We start from the raw sequence: 18,494 nt of genomic DNA, 5'->3' as shown, positions 1-18,494 counted from the left end.
GTACTTTTTTACGAGAGGGACGTTACAAGACCTAATAACAACAAATGACGTTTCAGGACCTTCTAATAACAACAACATATGTTTCAGCACCTTCTAATAACAACAAATGACGTTTCAGGACCTAATAACAACAAATGATATTTCAGGACCTTCTAATAAATGACGTTTCAGGACCTTCTAATAACAACAAATGATGTTTCAGGACCTTCTAAAAACAACAAATGACGTTTCAGGACCTTCTAAAAACAACAAATGATGTTTCAGGACCTTCTAAAAACAACAAATGATGTTTCAGGACCTTCTAAAAACAACAAATGATGTTTCAGGACCTTGTAAAAACAGCAAATGACGTTTCAGGACCTTCTAAAACCAACAAATGACGTTTCAGGACCTTCTAATAACAACAAATGACGTTTCAGGACCTAATAACAACAAATGACGTTTCAGGACCTTCTAAGAACAACAAATGACGTTTCAGGACCTTCTAAGAACAACAAATGACTTTTCAGGACCTTCTAAGAACAACAAATGATGTTTGGTATTAAAAGAATCAAACTGCCCCAAATAACCACAATAAAAGATATAAGTTGATTATCATTTTTATGAGATTCTTTGGTCAAGTATTGTTTTAACACGGTGTGTAAACAATAGAGGTAGTTTTTTTAATTTGGCCCATGCAGAAAAGAAACATGCTTTTTAATTTGGCCCATGCAGAAAAGAAACATGCTTTTTAATTTGGCCCATGCAGAAAAGAAACATGCTTTTTAATTTGGCCCATGCAGAAAAGAAACATGCTGTTCGAGCCTGTGAGCCGCTGCTAGGCTAACGCGGCTAGGCTAACGCGGCTAGGCTAACGCGGCTAGGCTAACAAGGATAGGCTAACGCGGCTAGGCTAACGCGGCAAGCAGCCAGAGCTACCGAGCTGCCGGCTAGTGCCTTACACGATGGTTGCATTTCTGACTTAAAAGTGCCACTAAAGAAGCACTAGATGATACAAACAAGTGGATTCAAGATAAGCGCAGAGCCATCAATGTGAAGAAAGAAGGTAACGAGGGTAAAGAAGGTAAGTAAGTCATCAAAGTAAAACCCAACGCTATGTAGCTAGCAAGCTAGCTTAGCTTTAGCAGATAGACATTTCTCTTCATCAACTTGTGCTTTTGTCAACTATATACTACTTTTAAACTGTAGGAGGGAAACATTTATATACTACCCTACATTTAAGCTGTAGGGGGGAAACATATATATACTTCCCTACTTTTAAACTATAGGAGGGAAACATCCGCGCTAAGTCATTTGAAATACAAAAAAACAAAGCAAAGCCATTTTTCAGCGTACAAAGCCATGCTGAAATGTGAGCTAGCAGGCGAACAATAATTACTAACTTTTGGTTGAATTTATGACTGCAAACACAAAATTCCCCTTTGTATTCCTTCTTTTTTCTTTGGTTTATTTTGAACATAAACACGCTTCCAGCCTGGTACATCACACTATTTCATATCATTTCACTTTACTTCATGTCCGAAAAGGAGTAGGAAGAAGCAAAGCTAATTTAATCTTACCCCTTTTCCCACTTACAAATGTATACGTTCATTTACCGACTTCTTTTTGTAGATTGATTGAAACTTTTATTAGTAGATTGCAAAGTACGGTACATATTCCCTACAATTGACCACTAAATGGTAACACCCCAATACGTTTTTCAACTTGTTTAAGTTGGGGTCCACCTTCATCAATTAATGGTACAAATATATACTATCAGCATAATAAAGTCATCACACAAGTTCATCATCAGAGTTTATACGTTGAATTATTTACATTTACAATCCCAATGTAAGCATTGTCATTGTATTTGTATTGTAATTACAAGCACAATGATATCCGTGAATGATTAATACAACAGTTTTGTAATATATCAGTCAGTCATTAACATACTGAGATGAAGAATATCTTATTGTCAGTAAGGTTGAAAGTATTTTCTCACCATTTTTCTTTTTTGTACTTTGTAAGTGTTGTAAGCACAATACCAATGGGCGCAAATGCGGTTGCGCATTTTGCAAATTTGTAGTAAAACAAAGGCAAAAATTCACGAATTACACTCACGTAAAATGTCGACAACTTACCGGACTTGAAGATAAAGTATGCATTTTACTTTTGTGTGGCAAATATTCCTTGCTTTAGCTCCAATTTGGCAGCAACTCCACAATTAGTCTGGAGTTGCTGCCAAATTGGAGCTAAAGCAAGGAATATTCTGACGTTTTCCCACACAAAAGTAAAATGTATACTTTATCTTCAAGTCCAGTAAGTTGTCGACATTTTAGGTGAGTGTTATTTGTGAATTTTTGCCTTCGTTTTACTACAAATTTGCAAAATGCGTTTGCGCATTTTGCAAATTGCGCCCATTGGTATTGTGCTCACAACATAAGGACTATTCATTTGAACAACCTCTTAAAGAGCAGGCAGGTGATTTTTCCGTATAAAGTCGGAATTCCGTCTTTTTTAATGTCGGGAGGGGCGGGGGGTAAAATGTAAATGATGTCGGTTCTCGAGAGAAAGGACGCTTTCACTCAAATAAAAATAATTATTTGAGTGTTTGTATATGCAAATCTTTCGTTTTTATTTGTTAAAGTTTTTGTTCTTACTTTTTACAACGAAAGACACGTTTGCTGGGAGCGTCCTGTCCGGTTTTGGTGACGTCATGTTAATCAACTTCCAGTTGACGTTGCTTCAGTATCGATCGATCGATCACTCTGTCTTGACCTCACAGGCCTAAAAGAATTGAAGTGAAGTAATGTGGTAATACTGTAAATAAACTGTAGATGATAACACTGATCAATGTGACACCTGTGGATGTGAAATGAACACAAGATGTAAATATTAGTGACTAAATACTGTTGGGACTGAACCATATACAGTGATTCATTAGGATAATTGGGGTATGTATTAATGATGTTTTCATGTCTTTAAATACTAAAATATTTTCTTCACATGGTGCAGCCTTTGTTAATTTTAGCATGTTAAAATTGGTGAAAAACCAGGAGCTTCGGGGGGCGTTGCCCCACCTTGTTCCCCCACCAGGGCACCGCCCTGGACCTGGTTGGGGGCCTTCGTCCTCCAGACCCCCGGAAATGTTTTCAGTCTTTTTCATTGTGGTCAAATCACATGTCTGAAGGAGGATCATATCAGTACACTGTCTAACTTCTTTAATGAATCCATTCCATCATTTAACTGCACATACGGATATGCTAAAGGTTCTAAGTGTTGCACGTGCATACAAATGTTTTAAATTAGATTTTCCTCTAGGGTTATATTTCGCCTCTTTATTACAGAAGAATTGTTGTACGTTCTTTGGTAGCTTGTTATACTTTGCTTTGTACATCATTTGAGCTGTTTGCAATTTTACCAAATCACCGAATTTCATTATTTTTGTCTCATTCTGAGAGCATTCTGACGTGTTTGTTGTGCTTGACGTTGTTCATTGTGCTAATGCATTCAAACGGAATAAGACACGTTTTGAGTTATACTGCACAATGCATCTTTATCTGAGCTGCACGATTGGGATTTTTAGCTGTCACAACATTGCACAATCAAATGTAGGTAGGTCTTTATTGTCATTGCACAAGTACAGCAAAACTTTGTTTTCAGCACAAACCCATTCAAGATTAGACAAACAAACAGTGTACGGGGCTACAGAACAGTAACGCTGATGGGTCGCCACAGGGCGCCTCGTAAAAGATAGGAAAAAGGTCAACGCTGCTGAAGGATGAGTAAAAAAAAATACAATCTAGAATGGGCCCAGTCTGGAGTGGGAAAAAAAACCCTCATAGCAAAGCACATATACATATTACAACGTACATTTCGAGATATGTAGCAACAGAGGGGAGGGAGTAGGGATGATGTTTGATAAGAAATTATCGATTTCGATGCCATTATCGAATCCTCTTATCGAACTGATTCCTTATCAATTCTCTTATCGAATCCAAATAGGTTGTTGTATATGGAAAAAAACACACAATACTTTGTTTAATCAAAGCTCACTTTTATTTTATAAGAAAAAATAAAACAAAATAAATATTGACTGATATTAACCCCCCCCTTTAAAAAAAAAACAAAAGTTATAAAATCAATAAATAACTGTTGTTACCCAAAGTATATTAAGTGGGATTTTTCAGAAAAACAAATATATACAGTAACACAAAAACATATATACAGTAACACATTGATCACTGACTGTGATCTATCATATCCTGACAGTGCCCCTTTAAGTGGAACACCTAAGAAAAAATCCTGCATTCATTTGTATTGTACAGCACTTTATATTTTAAACAAATCTCACAGTAATGGTGTTGTTTAATTTTTGCTCCATTACATGTCAGAAAAATACAATTATTCGTATCGTCTGTGTTCACCAAGTTGAAGGGGAGGAGATGTTTCACCGTCATTCTCGTTAGCTTGCGAGTAATGTTGTTACTCTCCTCCTCACTCATCTTTCTGCGCTCTGCGTCATACCTGGCCTTGTTCGATGGGTTAACAATCACTGCCCTGGCCACTCTGGCTGTCATCATCTGAAAAAGGATAAGGTTGACATTAACTTCATTCACATCTTGCAAGCACTAGTTTATTAGACAGACCTGCAAGATACCGGGCGGCAAGATACCGTTAACGACACATACAAAAAGGCTAACGTTAACGTTAGCCACTCACTATGCTTAGGTAACGTTAGTCTAGCTAACATTACTGCAGTCCTGGTTGACATAAGAGGTAACGTTATTTTAGCCTAAAGGCTACAAGTGAGCAGATACGGAATAGAATAGAATAGAACAGAAAGTACTTAAGTGATACCTGGGAAATGAACCGTAACGTTAGTTACTCACCGGCACTATCACTGGAACTGCAGGTTGAAGCAGAGGAAGGAGGGCGTGCTTCGTCATCTCTGTCGCTGCTTTTCTAACCTTCAGGTTATGTACGGCCTGAACATGTTTCAACATGCTTGTTGTACTGCTCCCCTTACATGAGAGTGAAGCCAGGCAATAATTGCAGATAGCCGTTTCCTCCCCGTATTTTTTAGTAAAATGAAGCCATGCCTTGCAGCGTTTTTTTCCGGTCCATTGTTTTTGCTGTTTCTGTATCTGCCGCCAAATGACCGAGCTACGTCATTTCATGTGATGTCCCACAGGACATTTCCTGTGACACGGGATTCGGTCCCAGGGATTCGAATAAAGAACCAAATCTTTTTCTTTACTATACTGGCTTCGATAACGGGAACCGTTTCCCAAATAGGGATTTGAATCCATGGAATCGGTTCTTTTCTTATCGAACAATCGGGATGACCGGTTTCGAACATCATCCCAAGGAAGGAGGGGGGGGGGCTATGGGGAAGGCTGCAGCTCTTCAGGCGCTGTCCATCCGTCCATCACCCCTATGGGATTTGCGTCAAGGGCGTTGGATTGGGGGATGGGTATGTGTGTGTGGCCTATATTTTATGTTTGCATGTGTGTGTGTAAGCCTGCAGTGGGTCTCTGTTCCGCGGCCTTGATGTTGTGCCACCGATAGTCAGTCCAAAGTCAACAACAACAGGTGTGTGTCCATGAGAGACAAGAAGGTAGTTTGTTGTGTCTTCGCTGCACTGTTCTTCGGGACAGCCTCCAAGCCAGGGAAACAATCCAAGTTAGAATGTTTTGTATGCCAGTGAAAATGACATTTGCTTTTCACTCTAAATTGTCTATGACTGATCCTCTAAATCATGTGGGGCAGACAGGCCGATGTGATCCAAAATCACAAGTGTCCACAGTTCTTCCCGCATCCTCCAATCATTTGTGGCAGCTTTGGGGTAGTTTGAAGACTGCCAGCAGCTTCCTGTTTGTAGACAAACCAGAGCAAGGCTTACTCCAATCAGCAGACGTCCCGCTGCCTGCACCTCTTCCACCGAAGGGTCGCCAGGCACACGACACTCCTACTTCTCCCAAGAGTCCGTGGCGTATCCAGCAACAACCGCTCCGTCACAACAAGCAGGTTCCCCCAAACCCAAGATCTTGTCAATTTGGTTGAGGCCAGTTAAATAGTTCCAATGTTTAGATTTGGAGAGCAGTGCGAGAAAAAAAACAAGACAAAGAAGCAAGCAGGAGATTCTGGGAAGGGGAGCGTCCGCCCTCCATGAGTGCCAGTGAGAAAGCGGGAAATGTGACTGGTTTTTCCAGTGTTGCTTTATTACATTTTAAACTTTTTGTTGTTTTACATGCTGCACGGCGACCTTGAGTGCTTCGAAAGGCGCCTTATAAAATATTTTTGATTTTTGCTTATTTATTATTAATATTATTTATTCCTACAAATGTATCTTATTTTGTGCCTCAATGAGGATGAAACACGCATTAAACTATGGAGTTGAATGACACACAGCAGCAGCCATGTTGGTAGAAATCACATTGTTGTCTTTGCTCCCAGATCCATGGCAAAGTGGTTGAAGGACTACCTGAACTTTGGCAACCGGCGTGATCCCCCGCAGCCTCCGAGGCCCGACTACAGCGAGAGCGAAATCCTGCGCGCCTACCGAGCCCAGAAGGACCTGGACTTTGAAGACCCGTACAAGTGCTCGGATAAGGAGCCGCAGAATGTTGCTTACGACGCTACCAAAGTGAGCCTGCCCGTGTTCCCTATCTTGAACGGTGCAGAGGTATGTCATTCATTTGTTATAGAGTGTGTATAAGACATTGTTATTCCTGACATTTCCACACATAATTCTGGCTTTGTCTTCAATAGACGCCATAGATCTTCCACAAATAAAGGTCTCGCCTCAAATAAACACCTGGAAAAATACAAATATCACTTTAGCAGTCTGTAATTCCAGACTTGTGATACTATTGTAGATGTAGTCGTGTAAATACCAAATTAACACCTCATTCAATCTTCATTTGTGTATTCATTTCCGACAATACCATTTATTTGACATATTTTGTCATACTGTGAGACTTTATATAATAATATAAGTATTTTCAAAACCATAAAAAATCTAATCAAACAAAATAAAAAAATGTGCACAAAAATAAATGTCACATGTCATTTTTTAAATCACATGTGGAAGTAGCAATATTTCATAATACTCAAAAATTGTTACCAATTTTAGACCAATATTTTTAAATTCCCAAGATTTGATAATATATAATTGTTTTCACATTCGTATTTACTCTTTTAGATTGTCTATTCACGTATTTTTATTTATTCTTTAGTTTCATTTGATACATTCAGATGTATTGATCATCACACATTACTAAAATAATGACCGTGATATAATGTTGAATTTTACATGTTTTATCATTTGTTTTGTTGTTTACAGCATTGGTTCTCAACCTTTTTTCAGTGATGTACCCCCCTGTGAACATTTTTTTAATTCAAGTACCCCCTAATCAGAGCAAAGCATTTTTGGTTGAAAAAAAGAGATAAAAAAGTAAAATACAGCACTATGTCATTAGTTTCTGATTTATGAAATTGTATAACAGTGCAAAATATTGCTCATTTGTAGTGGTCTTTCTTGAACTATTTGAAAAAAAAGATATAAATATAACTAAAAACTTGTTGAAAAATAAACAAGTGCTTCAATTCTAAAGAAAGATTTCTCCACATAGAAGTAATCATCAACTTAAATTGCCATCTTTGGGGATTGTAATAGAGATCCATGACGCGTTGTCACCCCAGGGATGCACGAGGACCAAAGACAGGCAGGGCTTGCATGTAAGACTTGATTTCATTCAAACATAAAAGAACACTGATACAAAAACGACAAAGAAAAGGCGTGCCGAACGCACTGTAAACTAAGCTAAAACTTAGCAACGAGAATAGAGTCCAAAAATAGACGTGCAGAGCGCAATCGAGGCTAAGGCGAAACTTCGCAATAGTAGAATACAAAGAAATACCAACGTGTATGTTGAATGGACCAAACAAACCATCCAGAATGATCAACACGAAAAGGCAGGCTTATATAGGAAAGGTGATGACCAGTAACAGGTGTGCGGGACCCGAGAGTAGCAGGTGTAACTAATGAGGAACCATGGAGACAAAGCAAACAGGAAATCAGGAACTAAGCAAGTGGAACGACGGAGAGTGATACAAAAAGGAACAATTAACTACAACGTGTAGAGATCCGAGTAGCGGCTCGCAACAATCCATCTGGATTCATCAACTTCATTCTAAACATTTCTTCACAAAAATAGAAACCTTTAACATCAATATTTATGGAAAATGTCCACAAAAAATCTAGCTGTCAACACTGAATATTGCATTATTGCATTTATTTTCACAGTTTATGAACTTACATTCATATTTTGTTGAAGTATTATTCAATAAATATACAGTATGTATAAAGGATTTTTGAATTGTTATATTTTAAATATTTTCAAAAAATCTCACGTACCCTTTGGCATACCTTCAAGTACCCCCAGGGGTACGCGTACCCCCATTTGAGAACCACTGGTTTACAGTACATATTTTCTCCCTTTTGATAAATGCAGAGATGTGAATCATAAAAAATTCATGATATGATTCGATAAAGGTTCAAACCGAGTCTCGCAATATATTATTTAATTTGAAAATTATAATAACTAGTAATATTTAGTATTTTCAAAACAGATTACTGGTTAAAAAAGCTAATTTTGGTTGCAGATGTATGAAGTATTAAAATACCAGAGGAGTGGAAAAACAAGTTGATTTTATAGGCTTAATTGTGTTTCATTGTATCCGTTAAACCATATCTAATTGTGTTTACAATCCACAAAGTATGTGAAAATACTGACCACAATATCAGATCAGTCATACTGAAAATACGCAAAAATTAGAGTGAGAAGTGCTATTTATCATTTTCAATCCCTATTTAAGACATGAACACACATTTTTAAAAATTTTTTTATGCATTCTAAGTCATAAATCAATGAATACATAAATAGTCCGTCAATCAAAACCTCTAAATAACCATCCAAAAGCCGACAATAATAGTCCATGTACATATCGTGACTTGAATATAGGCTTGTACGGTATACTATACTGCTACTAGTATAGTACCACAATACTAATGAATCAAATTTGGTACTATACCGCTTCTAAAAAGTTCCAGTAACCCGCCAAAACCTCCTTTTTTTAAACCGGCATGACGGCGCGTCGTAACGTCATGACATTGCTTGTTTTACGAGCAGAGGAGCATCTTCGGCAGCGCACAATCACAGAGTACTTACAAGCAGACACAGTGTGTAGACGGAAAAGGGAGAATGGACACATTTTGGCTTAAAAAGTAAATATAAAGGTGAAGCTATAACACTGAAACACCTTCAGGAAGAAGTGCTTTAAGACATGGCTAGCTAGCGGCTAACATCCATCTGCGGTGTTGCAGCTACTTCTAAATCACTAACCCTCGCCTCCATGGTGACAAATAAAGTAAGTTTCTTACAAGTATCATTATCACTGCAGGACGAGTAATAGCTAAATATGCTTCACTACACACCGTAGCTCCCTGGTGTCACAATGTAAACAAACACCATGGGTGGATCTACACCTGACATCCACTGTAATGATACCAAGTACAGGAGCGTATCTGGTCGATACTACTATGATTACATTGATATTTTTTAGTATCACAACATTTTTTTTCCTTTTATTAAAAATGTATATTATGTTTCTAAACCCAGGAAATATTTCACTGGACACCAGGACTTAAGTTATGACCATTGTATGATCCTGTAACTACTTTGTATTGGATCAATTCCCAAATTTGAGGTATCATTCAAAACTAATCAAAGAAGAGAAGAATAAGTGATTTTTACATTTTAACAGAAGTGTAGATGGAACATGTTAAAAGAGAAAGTAAGCAGATATTAACAATAAATGAAAAAGTAGATTAATAATACATTTTCTACCACTTGTTCTTAATAATGTTGACAAAATAATAGAATGCAAAATGACACAATATGTAACTGCATACGTCAGCAGACGAATTAGGAGTCTTTGTTTGTTTACTTACTACTAAAACACAAGTTGTATAGCATGTTCAATATTTTATTTAAGTTGCGATAAGAAACTTGTGTTTCATGTACCCTAAGATATTTTTGTTCAGCAAAAGCCAATAATGCCATTTTTTGTGGTGCCCTTTATTTAGTAAAAAATCGCAAAGTATCGAAATACATTTAGTTACCGGTAGCAAATATTCAAGTGGGGTTGTCCGGACAACCTTACTTGAATATTAACCAAATATTACCAATGTTGTTGTTACAAGCGCTAATGGGGACAAATTATTTTTTTAGCGGTGCTTTTATAACATGCAGCTAAGGCCATGTCCACAGGAACATACTCTACTTTTTAAAAAAGTGTACAGCCTTTTATATATTTTTTGTATTGTGTGTATTTTCTAGGTTGATTGGCAACACTAAATTGGCCCTAGTGTGTGAATGTGAGTGTGAATGTTGTCTGTCTATCTGTGTTGGCCCTGTGATGAGGTGGCGACTTGTCCAGGGTGTACCCTGCCTTCCGCCCGATTGTAGCTGAGATAGGCGCCAGCGCCCCCCGCGACCCCGAAAGGGAATAAGCGGTAGAAAATGGATGGATGGATGGATGGAAATTCACATCAATTGATCCGTCACAAATCACCAAATAAATTAATTATATTTTATTTAGCAAATTTCTTTGTATATATTTTGTGATCTATTGCTATTTATTTGTAAATGTTCTGTTTTTGCATTGCCCATTTTTATGGTACTTACGGTTCAGCCACTCTTTTTGTGTATTTACGGTACCTCCCAGCATGCATTGCTCTATGCGCGGGCTCGGTTGTTCGTCGGTAAATGTGAACGCGGTGGCTTGTTTGTTATTGTGTTCCTTGAATTTACACTGAGTAAAAATATACTTCTACAAAGAAGAAGGTTGTCGTCATTGAGTTAACATATTTACAGTACATATTGTGATATACGGTTCATTGAATTCTGTTATTTTACCTTTCGTACTTTTTTCCAACCATTTATGCTTTTTGTGGGTTAGGGTTAGTCCATAAATTGTGATAAGATGTCCGTTAATTAAATGGCAACATTCAATACATCATTTGACAATTTTGCCCATTATTTTAAATCAAAACATTACAATTTTGTAACTTAAAAGTACTAATGAGCACTTAAAGTACAAAGTGCTATTGTAAGCTTTTTTTTTTTTTTTTAACTTTGATTTTGATTGCACATGGAGCCCTATTTAATGGTTTAATGTAGTTTAGTTCATATTGTAATTAGTTTAAATACCACATAGATTGTATTGGGGGCATTCATTATTCTTTGTATCGCAAATGTTTTCTTTATGTTTTGTAAAAATATATCAAATACAAATTACTATTAAATATTGTGATAAAATGCATTTGTTAAATTTACTAATGAAGAGTTCCTCTCTTGTAAACCGGTACTCTCTGTAGTTGACTATGTGAACACCGTAAATGAAGTGAACACATTAAATAGCATCTTTATGGTATTCATAGATATTGAAGGCAATTGTTAATTTGCAGGTGAGAGTGCTGTCCCCCAAACACAGATTGATCAAAGTGGACTCTCAGGAGTTTGGCCACTCTAAGGATCCTCTGAGTCCTGTCACTGTTCAAGTGGAGCCTGTAAGATTTTGGAAAAATCCATTTAATGGGGCAAAATCATTATTAAAGTTTGTCCCTCCTTACTACCTAAGGTGCTGCCTTCCGCCCCAGTAGCGCCAGACGCAGACACGGACTACTCCGACCCGTTCGACGCCTGCCCAGATTCAAGGACTCGGCCCAGCTGGGAGCCCAAATCCTCCCCATCGGACTGTTGCAGCTACATGGAGCCGTTTGAGGCTCAGCTGATTATTTCAGGTTCATTCTTGGGTTTTTTATCTCTAACGAGGCAGCAGCTCTGCTCCATGTTTACGACTAATTTTGTTGAACGAGGTCGCGCCTCGTGTATTTTACAGCTCCTGTATTTTATTGTGTAATGTAGTTTTTACATTTTGCAGGTATCATTATCTATGTGTAAAAAATCATTGAATATTGGGAAATATTTAAAAAATGAAATGATACCAAATAGGGGTGAACGGATATTGAGATAGGTCCAATATTGGCAAAATACACATTACATCAGCCAGTTAGCATCTAAATGTACTCCAATAAACACACAAGGTAGGTCTTTTCTTCTATTGTAGTCAAGTCATTAACAGAAAGTTAACATAGTAGGCGATACGCCACTAAGATACAGCAGCTACACAACAGCTAAGCACACAATAGCGAAGAAGCTAGAAATACGTAATACGTGTCCTTCATTGAACAATATTGCAGTCTAAAAGAGTACAATCATAGTTGCCTATTACTTCCACATACAAGTCTAAGTCTAGGCAGTAACAAACATGTCTGCATCATTTAACCGACTGTTGAATGATGCTACATACATGTATACGTAGATCCACGCTGATGTCTGTGTTACCTATCTATTTTCATATAAAGGCTAATTTTTAGGGTGTGTCGACTTATGTTTTGCAAAGTAGTAGTCGTAGTAGCAACGTCTTTGTTTATTTACGGAATCCGGTCAACTTCCTTTGTTTTCACTTCATGCAAATGACGTGGAGGTCACACTGGGGCCACATTGGGGTCTGCAAGTTTGTAATGGTGTCTGATAAAGATCACATTTTACTTGTACTCGAAAAAATCAGATTTCCAAAAGTCCCATTTGGTCCACTCTGGACGCGAGTGTAAACATAGTCACAGTCACACAATCTATGTTGGAATACTATGTTCTGTGTAATCACTTATTAACACATCGTATTGGTTCAAAGTAACATTTTAAAGGCCATGCAAAGCTCCATAAAGTCGCTGAACTCATGATGCATACACTGCCCTCTTGTGGAGTTCATTAAAAAAACATAAAAACATCAAGGAGTTGCCTACAGCCACGGCTGTTGATGCCCTGGAGAATATTTTTTTCGTTGGCCACACCTGGGCAGTTTACCCGAAAAGAGGCGTTAGTTGCTGCATGAGAAACATGGGTCAATCTTCCTGTGCAGAAATGCAGCATAACAAGTGCACCAGTGGGAGCGCCAGCCAGCTGTACGACAACCCGTACGAGGAGAGGACCCGCCAGCAGGCCAAAGTTGCCTTGACGGTGCCGCAACAACTTGACGCCGGACTTTCCCCCATCAGGGAGAGCAGGCTGCCCCAGAACGACGAGCGGCCGGCCGACGAATACGACCAGCCGTGGGAGTGGAAGAAGGACAACATCTCCAAAGCTCTCGCGGGTACATGTGGTCACTATTTAACCATCAACCTTATAAGACCAGCGCTAACCTGCCTCTTCTCGTTTGACAGTTCAGTTTGAAGGTGCCGAGAGGGAGCGTTCTCGCGTCCATACGGAGCAGAGCAGGCTCGCAAAGACCGGCGGCTCCAGCACGTCAGCGGACTCCAACACACTGCGTCTGGTCTGTGACGCCCTCCCCCTTCTGGGAGAGCGTGTGGACCCCTACATGCCGCTAGAAAGACAAGTGTGAGTAGCAGGAATGTGTGTGCATACCGTTTGGATTGCATTGAAGTTGATGTAAAAAAAAAAAGTCTATGAAATGTCATACATTTAATATAAATACATGTAAAAAAATAATGGTCATTATTTAAATTGTTAGACAATTAAAAAACATTAAGTCCATTATACTAAAGGCAATTAAAATGAATATTACTTCATTAATATTGATTTAGCAGCAGCATCATTTTAAACTTTCCTTTTAATGAGGTCTTTATTTATTTAAAATGGTTAAATTCAAGCCATTAATGCAAAGGTGTCAAACTCAAAGTCCAGGGCCCAGATCTGGCCTGCCAGGTTATCTTATATGGTCCACAAAAGCCCAGAAATGGTGTGCGTCAGTAAAGTAATTTTTATCTTTGCTTACTGAATGTACTCTTTATTTCCATTTTGACAGGAACAAACTAATTTGTTAGTATTTACTAATTAGGGCAGCAGATATGGGCATATAATCATATTATCTTTAGAAAAGGTTTGATCAAGTGAAATTAGTCAAACAGAACATAGTTTGGTATGAAAAAAACTTCCCTATTTATTATTAACCACTGTCATTCTATTGATGTAGAGTGGTAATGGCTTTTGGCCACAATAATTGATGAAGTTAAGCCAGAAAAGACATTTTCACGCTGGAAATAAGAGTAAACTAAAAAGTTACTTAATATATCCACAATTCATTCATCTAATTTTTAACTGTTTGTCTGTGAATGTTGCGGGGGGGGCTGGAGCCTATTCAGGCCTATACAAGTTGCCACCTCAAAGCGTCACACAGAAAAGATATTTGAAGCCAACGAAGTCAAACATCATTTTAGTGAGGTATTTACATTATTAAATGTTATATTGTTAGTTTAGTTTTACATTTTCCAGACTGACATAAAAAATGACCACTGAAGAGGACACTTTTGTCCCATAATGTAAACGTTGAAAGACACTAAACTGTACATTGTTGTTTTCACTGGATGTTTGTATTGTTACTTTAAGGACATCAACTGTAAGGTATTCTTTTAAATATTGACTTGAAACAATAAGTGTTCCTGCAATTATTTGCACTTGAAAATACTTGTTTGTACTAACAAATATGATTAAAAACATTTCAGTGTTAGGTTTGTGTTTAATTACAGTAAGTTTGTTCATCGTAAACATTCCTGCCACTTCATTTTACACACTATGGCATTTTTACAAAGCTTTTTGGGGAGGGGGGCATACACCACAAAACTATTGTACCCTGACCTTATTACTAGGGCTGTGAATCTTTGGGTGTCCCACGATTCCATTCAATATCAATTCTTGGGTCACGATTCCATTCAAAATCGATTATTTTTTTCAATTCAAAAACATTTTTTTTTTCCCGATTCAAAAGCATTCTCTATCCCAGTGGTTCTCAAAAGGGGTTACACGTACCCCTGGGGGTACTTGAAAGTATGCCAAGGGGTATGTGAGATTTTTTTTTTAAATAGCAACAATTCAAAAATCCTTTATAAATATATTTATTGAATAATACTTCAACAAAATATGAATGTAAGTTGATAAACTGTGAAAAGAAATGCAACAATGCAATATTCAGTGTTGACAGCTAGACTTTTTTGTGGACATGTTCCATAAATATTGATGTTAAAGATTTCTTTTTTTGTGAAGAAATGTTTAGAATGAAGTTGATGAATCCAGATGGATCTCTATTACAATCCCCAAAGAGGGCACTTTAAGTTGATGATTACTTCTATGTGGAGAAATCTGCATTTATCATTGAATCACTTGTTTATTTTTCAACAAGTTTTTAGTTATTTTTATATCTTCTTTTCCAAATAGTTCAAGAAAGATCACTACAAATGAGCAATATTTTGCACTGTTATAAAATGTTAATAAATCAGAAACTGATGTCATAGTGCTGTATTTTACTTCTTTATCTCTTTTTTTCAACCAAAAATGATTTGCTCTGATTAGGGGGTACTTGAATTAAATAAATGTTGGTTGAGAACCACTGCTCTATTCATTCAATACATAGATTTCAGCAGGATCTACCCCAGTCTGCTGACATGCTAGCAGAGTAGTAGATTTTTTTTTAAAAGCTTTTATAATTGAAAAGGACAATGTTTCATCAACTGATTGCAATAATGTAAATTTGTTTGAACTATTAAAGGAACCAAAAATATGACTTATTTTATCTTTGTGAAAACATTGGACACAGTGTGTTGTCAAGCTTATGAGATGCCATACAAGTGTAAGCCACTGTGACACTATTGTTCTTTTTTTTTTTTTAAATGTCTAATGATAATGTCAATGAGGGATTTTTAATCACTGCTATGCTGAAATGATAACTAATATTGATACTGTTTCACTACTTTTGGTTTGTTCTGTGTGGTGTTTGTGTCTCCTCAATTGCTCTGTTTATGGCAGTTCTGAGTGTTGCTGGCTCAGCTTTGCTTTTGGAATTGGATTGCATTGTTATGGTACTGCTGTGTATTGTTTTGTTGGATTGATTTAAAAAAAAAAAAAAAAAATTTTTTAAATGAGAATCGATTCTGAATCGCACAACTTGAGAATCGCGATTCAAATTCAAATCGATTTTTTCCCACACCCCTACTTAATACTGTGATGATATCATACCTATAACTCTAGGGGGGGGTGTTGCCCACATATGCGGTCCTCTCCAAGGTTTCTCATAGTTATCATTGTCACTGCCACTGACGTCCCACTGGGGTGAGTTTTTCCTTGCCCTTATGTGGGTTCTACCGAGGATGTCGTTGTGGTTTGTGCAGCCCTTTGAGACACCAGTGATTTAGGGCTATATAAATAAACATTGATTGATTGATTGACTATTTGGATGAAAACCGATATAATCGGATACTTGCTAATATTGGACTAATATCAATATTGACAAGGGACACTCATAGCCGGTTTGCAAACAAATAGAGTTGTAATACCAGTTTGAAGAAATGGGCCATGAATGAAGCATCAAACAACTGTCCAGCAGCTAAAAATCCTTGTATACGGTCAGTCCTGTTCATGTATTGTGTCTCCATGGAAACACTGCTAAAATGTGCAGACAAATGAGCTTTGGGGGTACTTACTGTACGTTGTGTTTGTAACAGATGGTACCACGGAGCCCTGAGCCGCTCGGAGGCTGAGACCCTGCTGACTTTGTGCAAAGAGAGCTCCTACCTGGTGAGGAACAGCCAGACCTGCCGCAACGAATACTCCCTCTCACTCAGGTATACGCTTCATTTCAATCTCAAAATGTCATTTTTTTCTGCGGCGCCTGGAGTGCTTAAATGACGCTTGCTCGGCTTCCCAGGAGCTGCAAAGGCTTCATGCACATGAAGTTCACTCGTTTGGCCGACGGATGCTTGGTGCTGGGGGAGAACAGCCCGCCTTTCGCCACCATACCGGAGGTTATCCACTACTACACCACACACAAGCTGCCCATCCGGGGGGCCGAGCACATGTCTCTGCTGTACCCCGTCATTGTGCAGACGCTCTGACACTACTGAGGATGACATTACTCCATATTTACTCTCACCTTTCTCCCCCCCAAAAATACACTTCCAGCAGGCAGCTAAATCAACTCCTTTTGGACTTTTGCAGCCAGTACAATGTTTCTCTTGGCTTTACGTACTCAGAGACCCAAAGTACAGTAGATCCGGTTTGAGTGGAGAACTGTGACTCTTCCCTTCCTGTAGGTGTTAGTCACCCATCTAGAGGACTTCTTCAAAGCACACCTGAGAGTTTCCTAGGCCCGTGAATGTTTGAAAGGATGCTCTTTATTTAGTTGAATTTTCAATCTTTGTCATCCTGACCTTTTTGGAAAGGAAAACAAATGATATCGCTTTGTTGTGTTTTATAAGCTTTGAAAATAAAGTTCTGTGATTTTGAAGGAGATCCATTCTGTCATGTGGTCTGGAACTTGTCTTTGGTTCTCTGTGCTGTTATCTCATCCCCCCACAGGTGGACCATGTGATACCTTAGCAACCAGCAGACTGCGGCTGACTGACAGGTAAACACACCTTGACTTATTTGGAAAATGGATTCATCCAGAAGGAATATATTGGTTGCTGTGTACAGTTTTCTGTATCAGACAGGAGGACAACATCTTCATCCTGCTGGAAAAGTCTTCACTTGGTGTACGGGAAAAAATTTTCACCAGGTTGTATTGTGTGACTACTAATTAAATATTTTCAATGTAGAAAGTATTGAAATATTCTCCAGTGTTATACACAGTAATCAGCCACTCACCAACCTGGAAATACTAACAATTATCAACTGCTGTGTAACAAATATATTAGTTTCCTGTTTGGCAATGTTTATGCTTTGCTTTGTTTCAAATATGAATAATGAAGTTCCATTGAAGGACGTCACCTTTACAGTTACACAATTTAACATGTCTGAAAAGGAGTAGGAAGATGTTACCACGTCTTCCTCATGCAATAACTAATGTTACTGTTTAAGGGCTTTCTGTGTTCAACATGGGCCAGTTTACCTTTTGAAAAATAAATCGGGCTAAATGTGTAACGGTAAGTTGATAGTTTGTGTGGATGATAAATTACTGGATAAATTAAATATTTAAAACACTGGAATGAGGGCCTGCTGTTTTTTATTTTATAGTTTTTCATTCTAAAAACCCAATATTTTACATTTGTGTTTTAAACACATTGTTTACATATTTTTTCAACTACATTTCTAATGTAATTGCCTTATAATTGTGAAGGCTTTTCCTTTTAACATTTTTTAAGTACCAATTTATATTTAATTCACTCATTATTTAATAACATAGGTTTTTTTTTACTTTTTAAAGTTTAATGGATTAAAAACCTTTTTGAAATTCTAAAAAATATAAAGAATTAAATATTTATTTGATTTTATCCCATTTGACCTAGCATAGTGTTTGTAACTATTTAAGAAATAAGAAATTGCATAATTAATTAAATAAATATTTAGATAAATACTTCAATTATTAAATGTACT

General features: G+C 37.6%; 1 protein-coding gene across 2 annotated transcripts; it reads left to right on the top strand.

The window, feature by feature from the left end:
• Window positions 1-864: 864 nt before the first annotated feature.
• Window positions 865-17,406, top strand: LOC133548894 (SH2 domain-containing adapter protein F-like). 2 transcript variants are annotated; one of them, XM_061893847.1, is made up of 8 exons: window positions 866-1,063; window positions 6,439-6,667; window positions 11,516-11,617; window positions 11,689-11,851; window positions 13,033-13,263; window positions 13,334-13,508; window positions 16,625-16,744; window positions 16,828-17,406. In XM_061893847.1, exons 2-8 carry the CDS (start codon window positions 6,443-6,445, stop codon window positions 17,012-17,014), a joined length of 1,203 nt encoding a protein of 400 aa, XP_061749831.1. In that variant the 5' UTR covers window positions 866-1,063; window positions 6,439-6,442; the 3' UTR covers window positions 17,015-17,406. The 2 variants fall into 2 exon arrangements, with proteins under 2 accessions (XP_061749832.1, XP_061749831.1); XM_061893848.1 differs by lacking the exon at window positions 11,516-11,617 and having other exon boundaries at window positions 865-1,063.
• Window positions 17,407-18,494: the final 1,088 nt, after the last annotated feature.

Source organism: Nerophis ophidion, linkage group LG03 (assembly GCF_033978795.1).
Source record: "Nerophis ophidion isolate RoL-2023_Sa linkage group LG03, RoL_Noph_v1.0, whole genome shotgun sequence".
NCBI lineage: Eukaryota > Metazoa > Chordata > Actinopteri > Syngnathiformes > Syngnathidae > Nerophis > Nerophis ophidion.
This window is presented reverse-complemented; position numbering and strand designations above follow the sequence as displayed.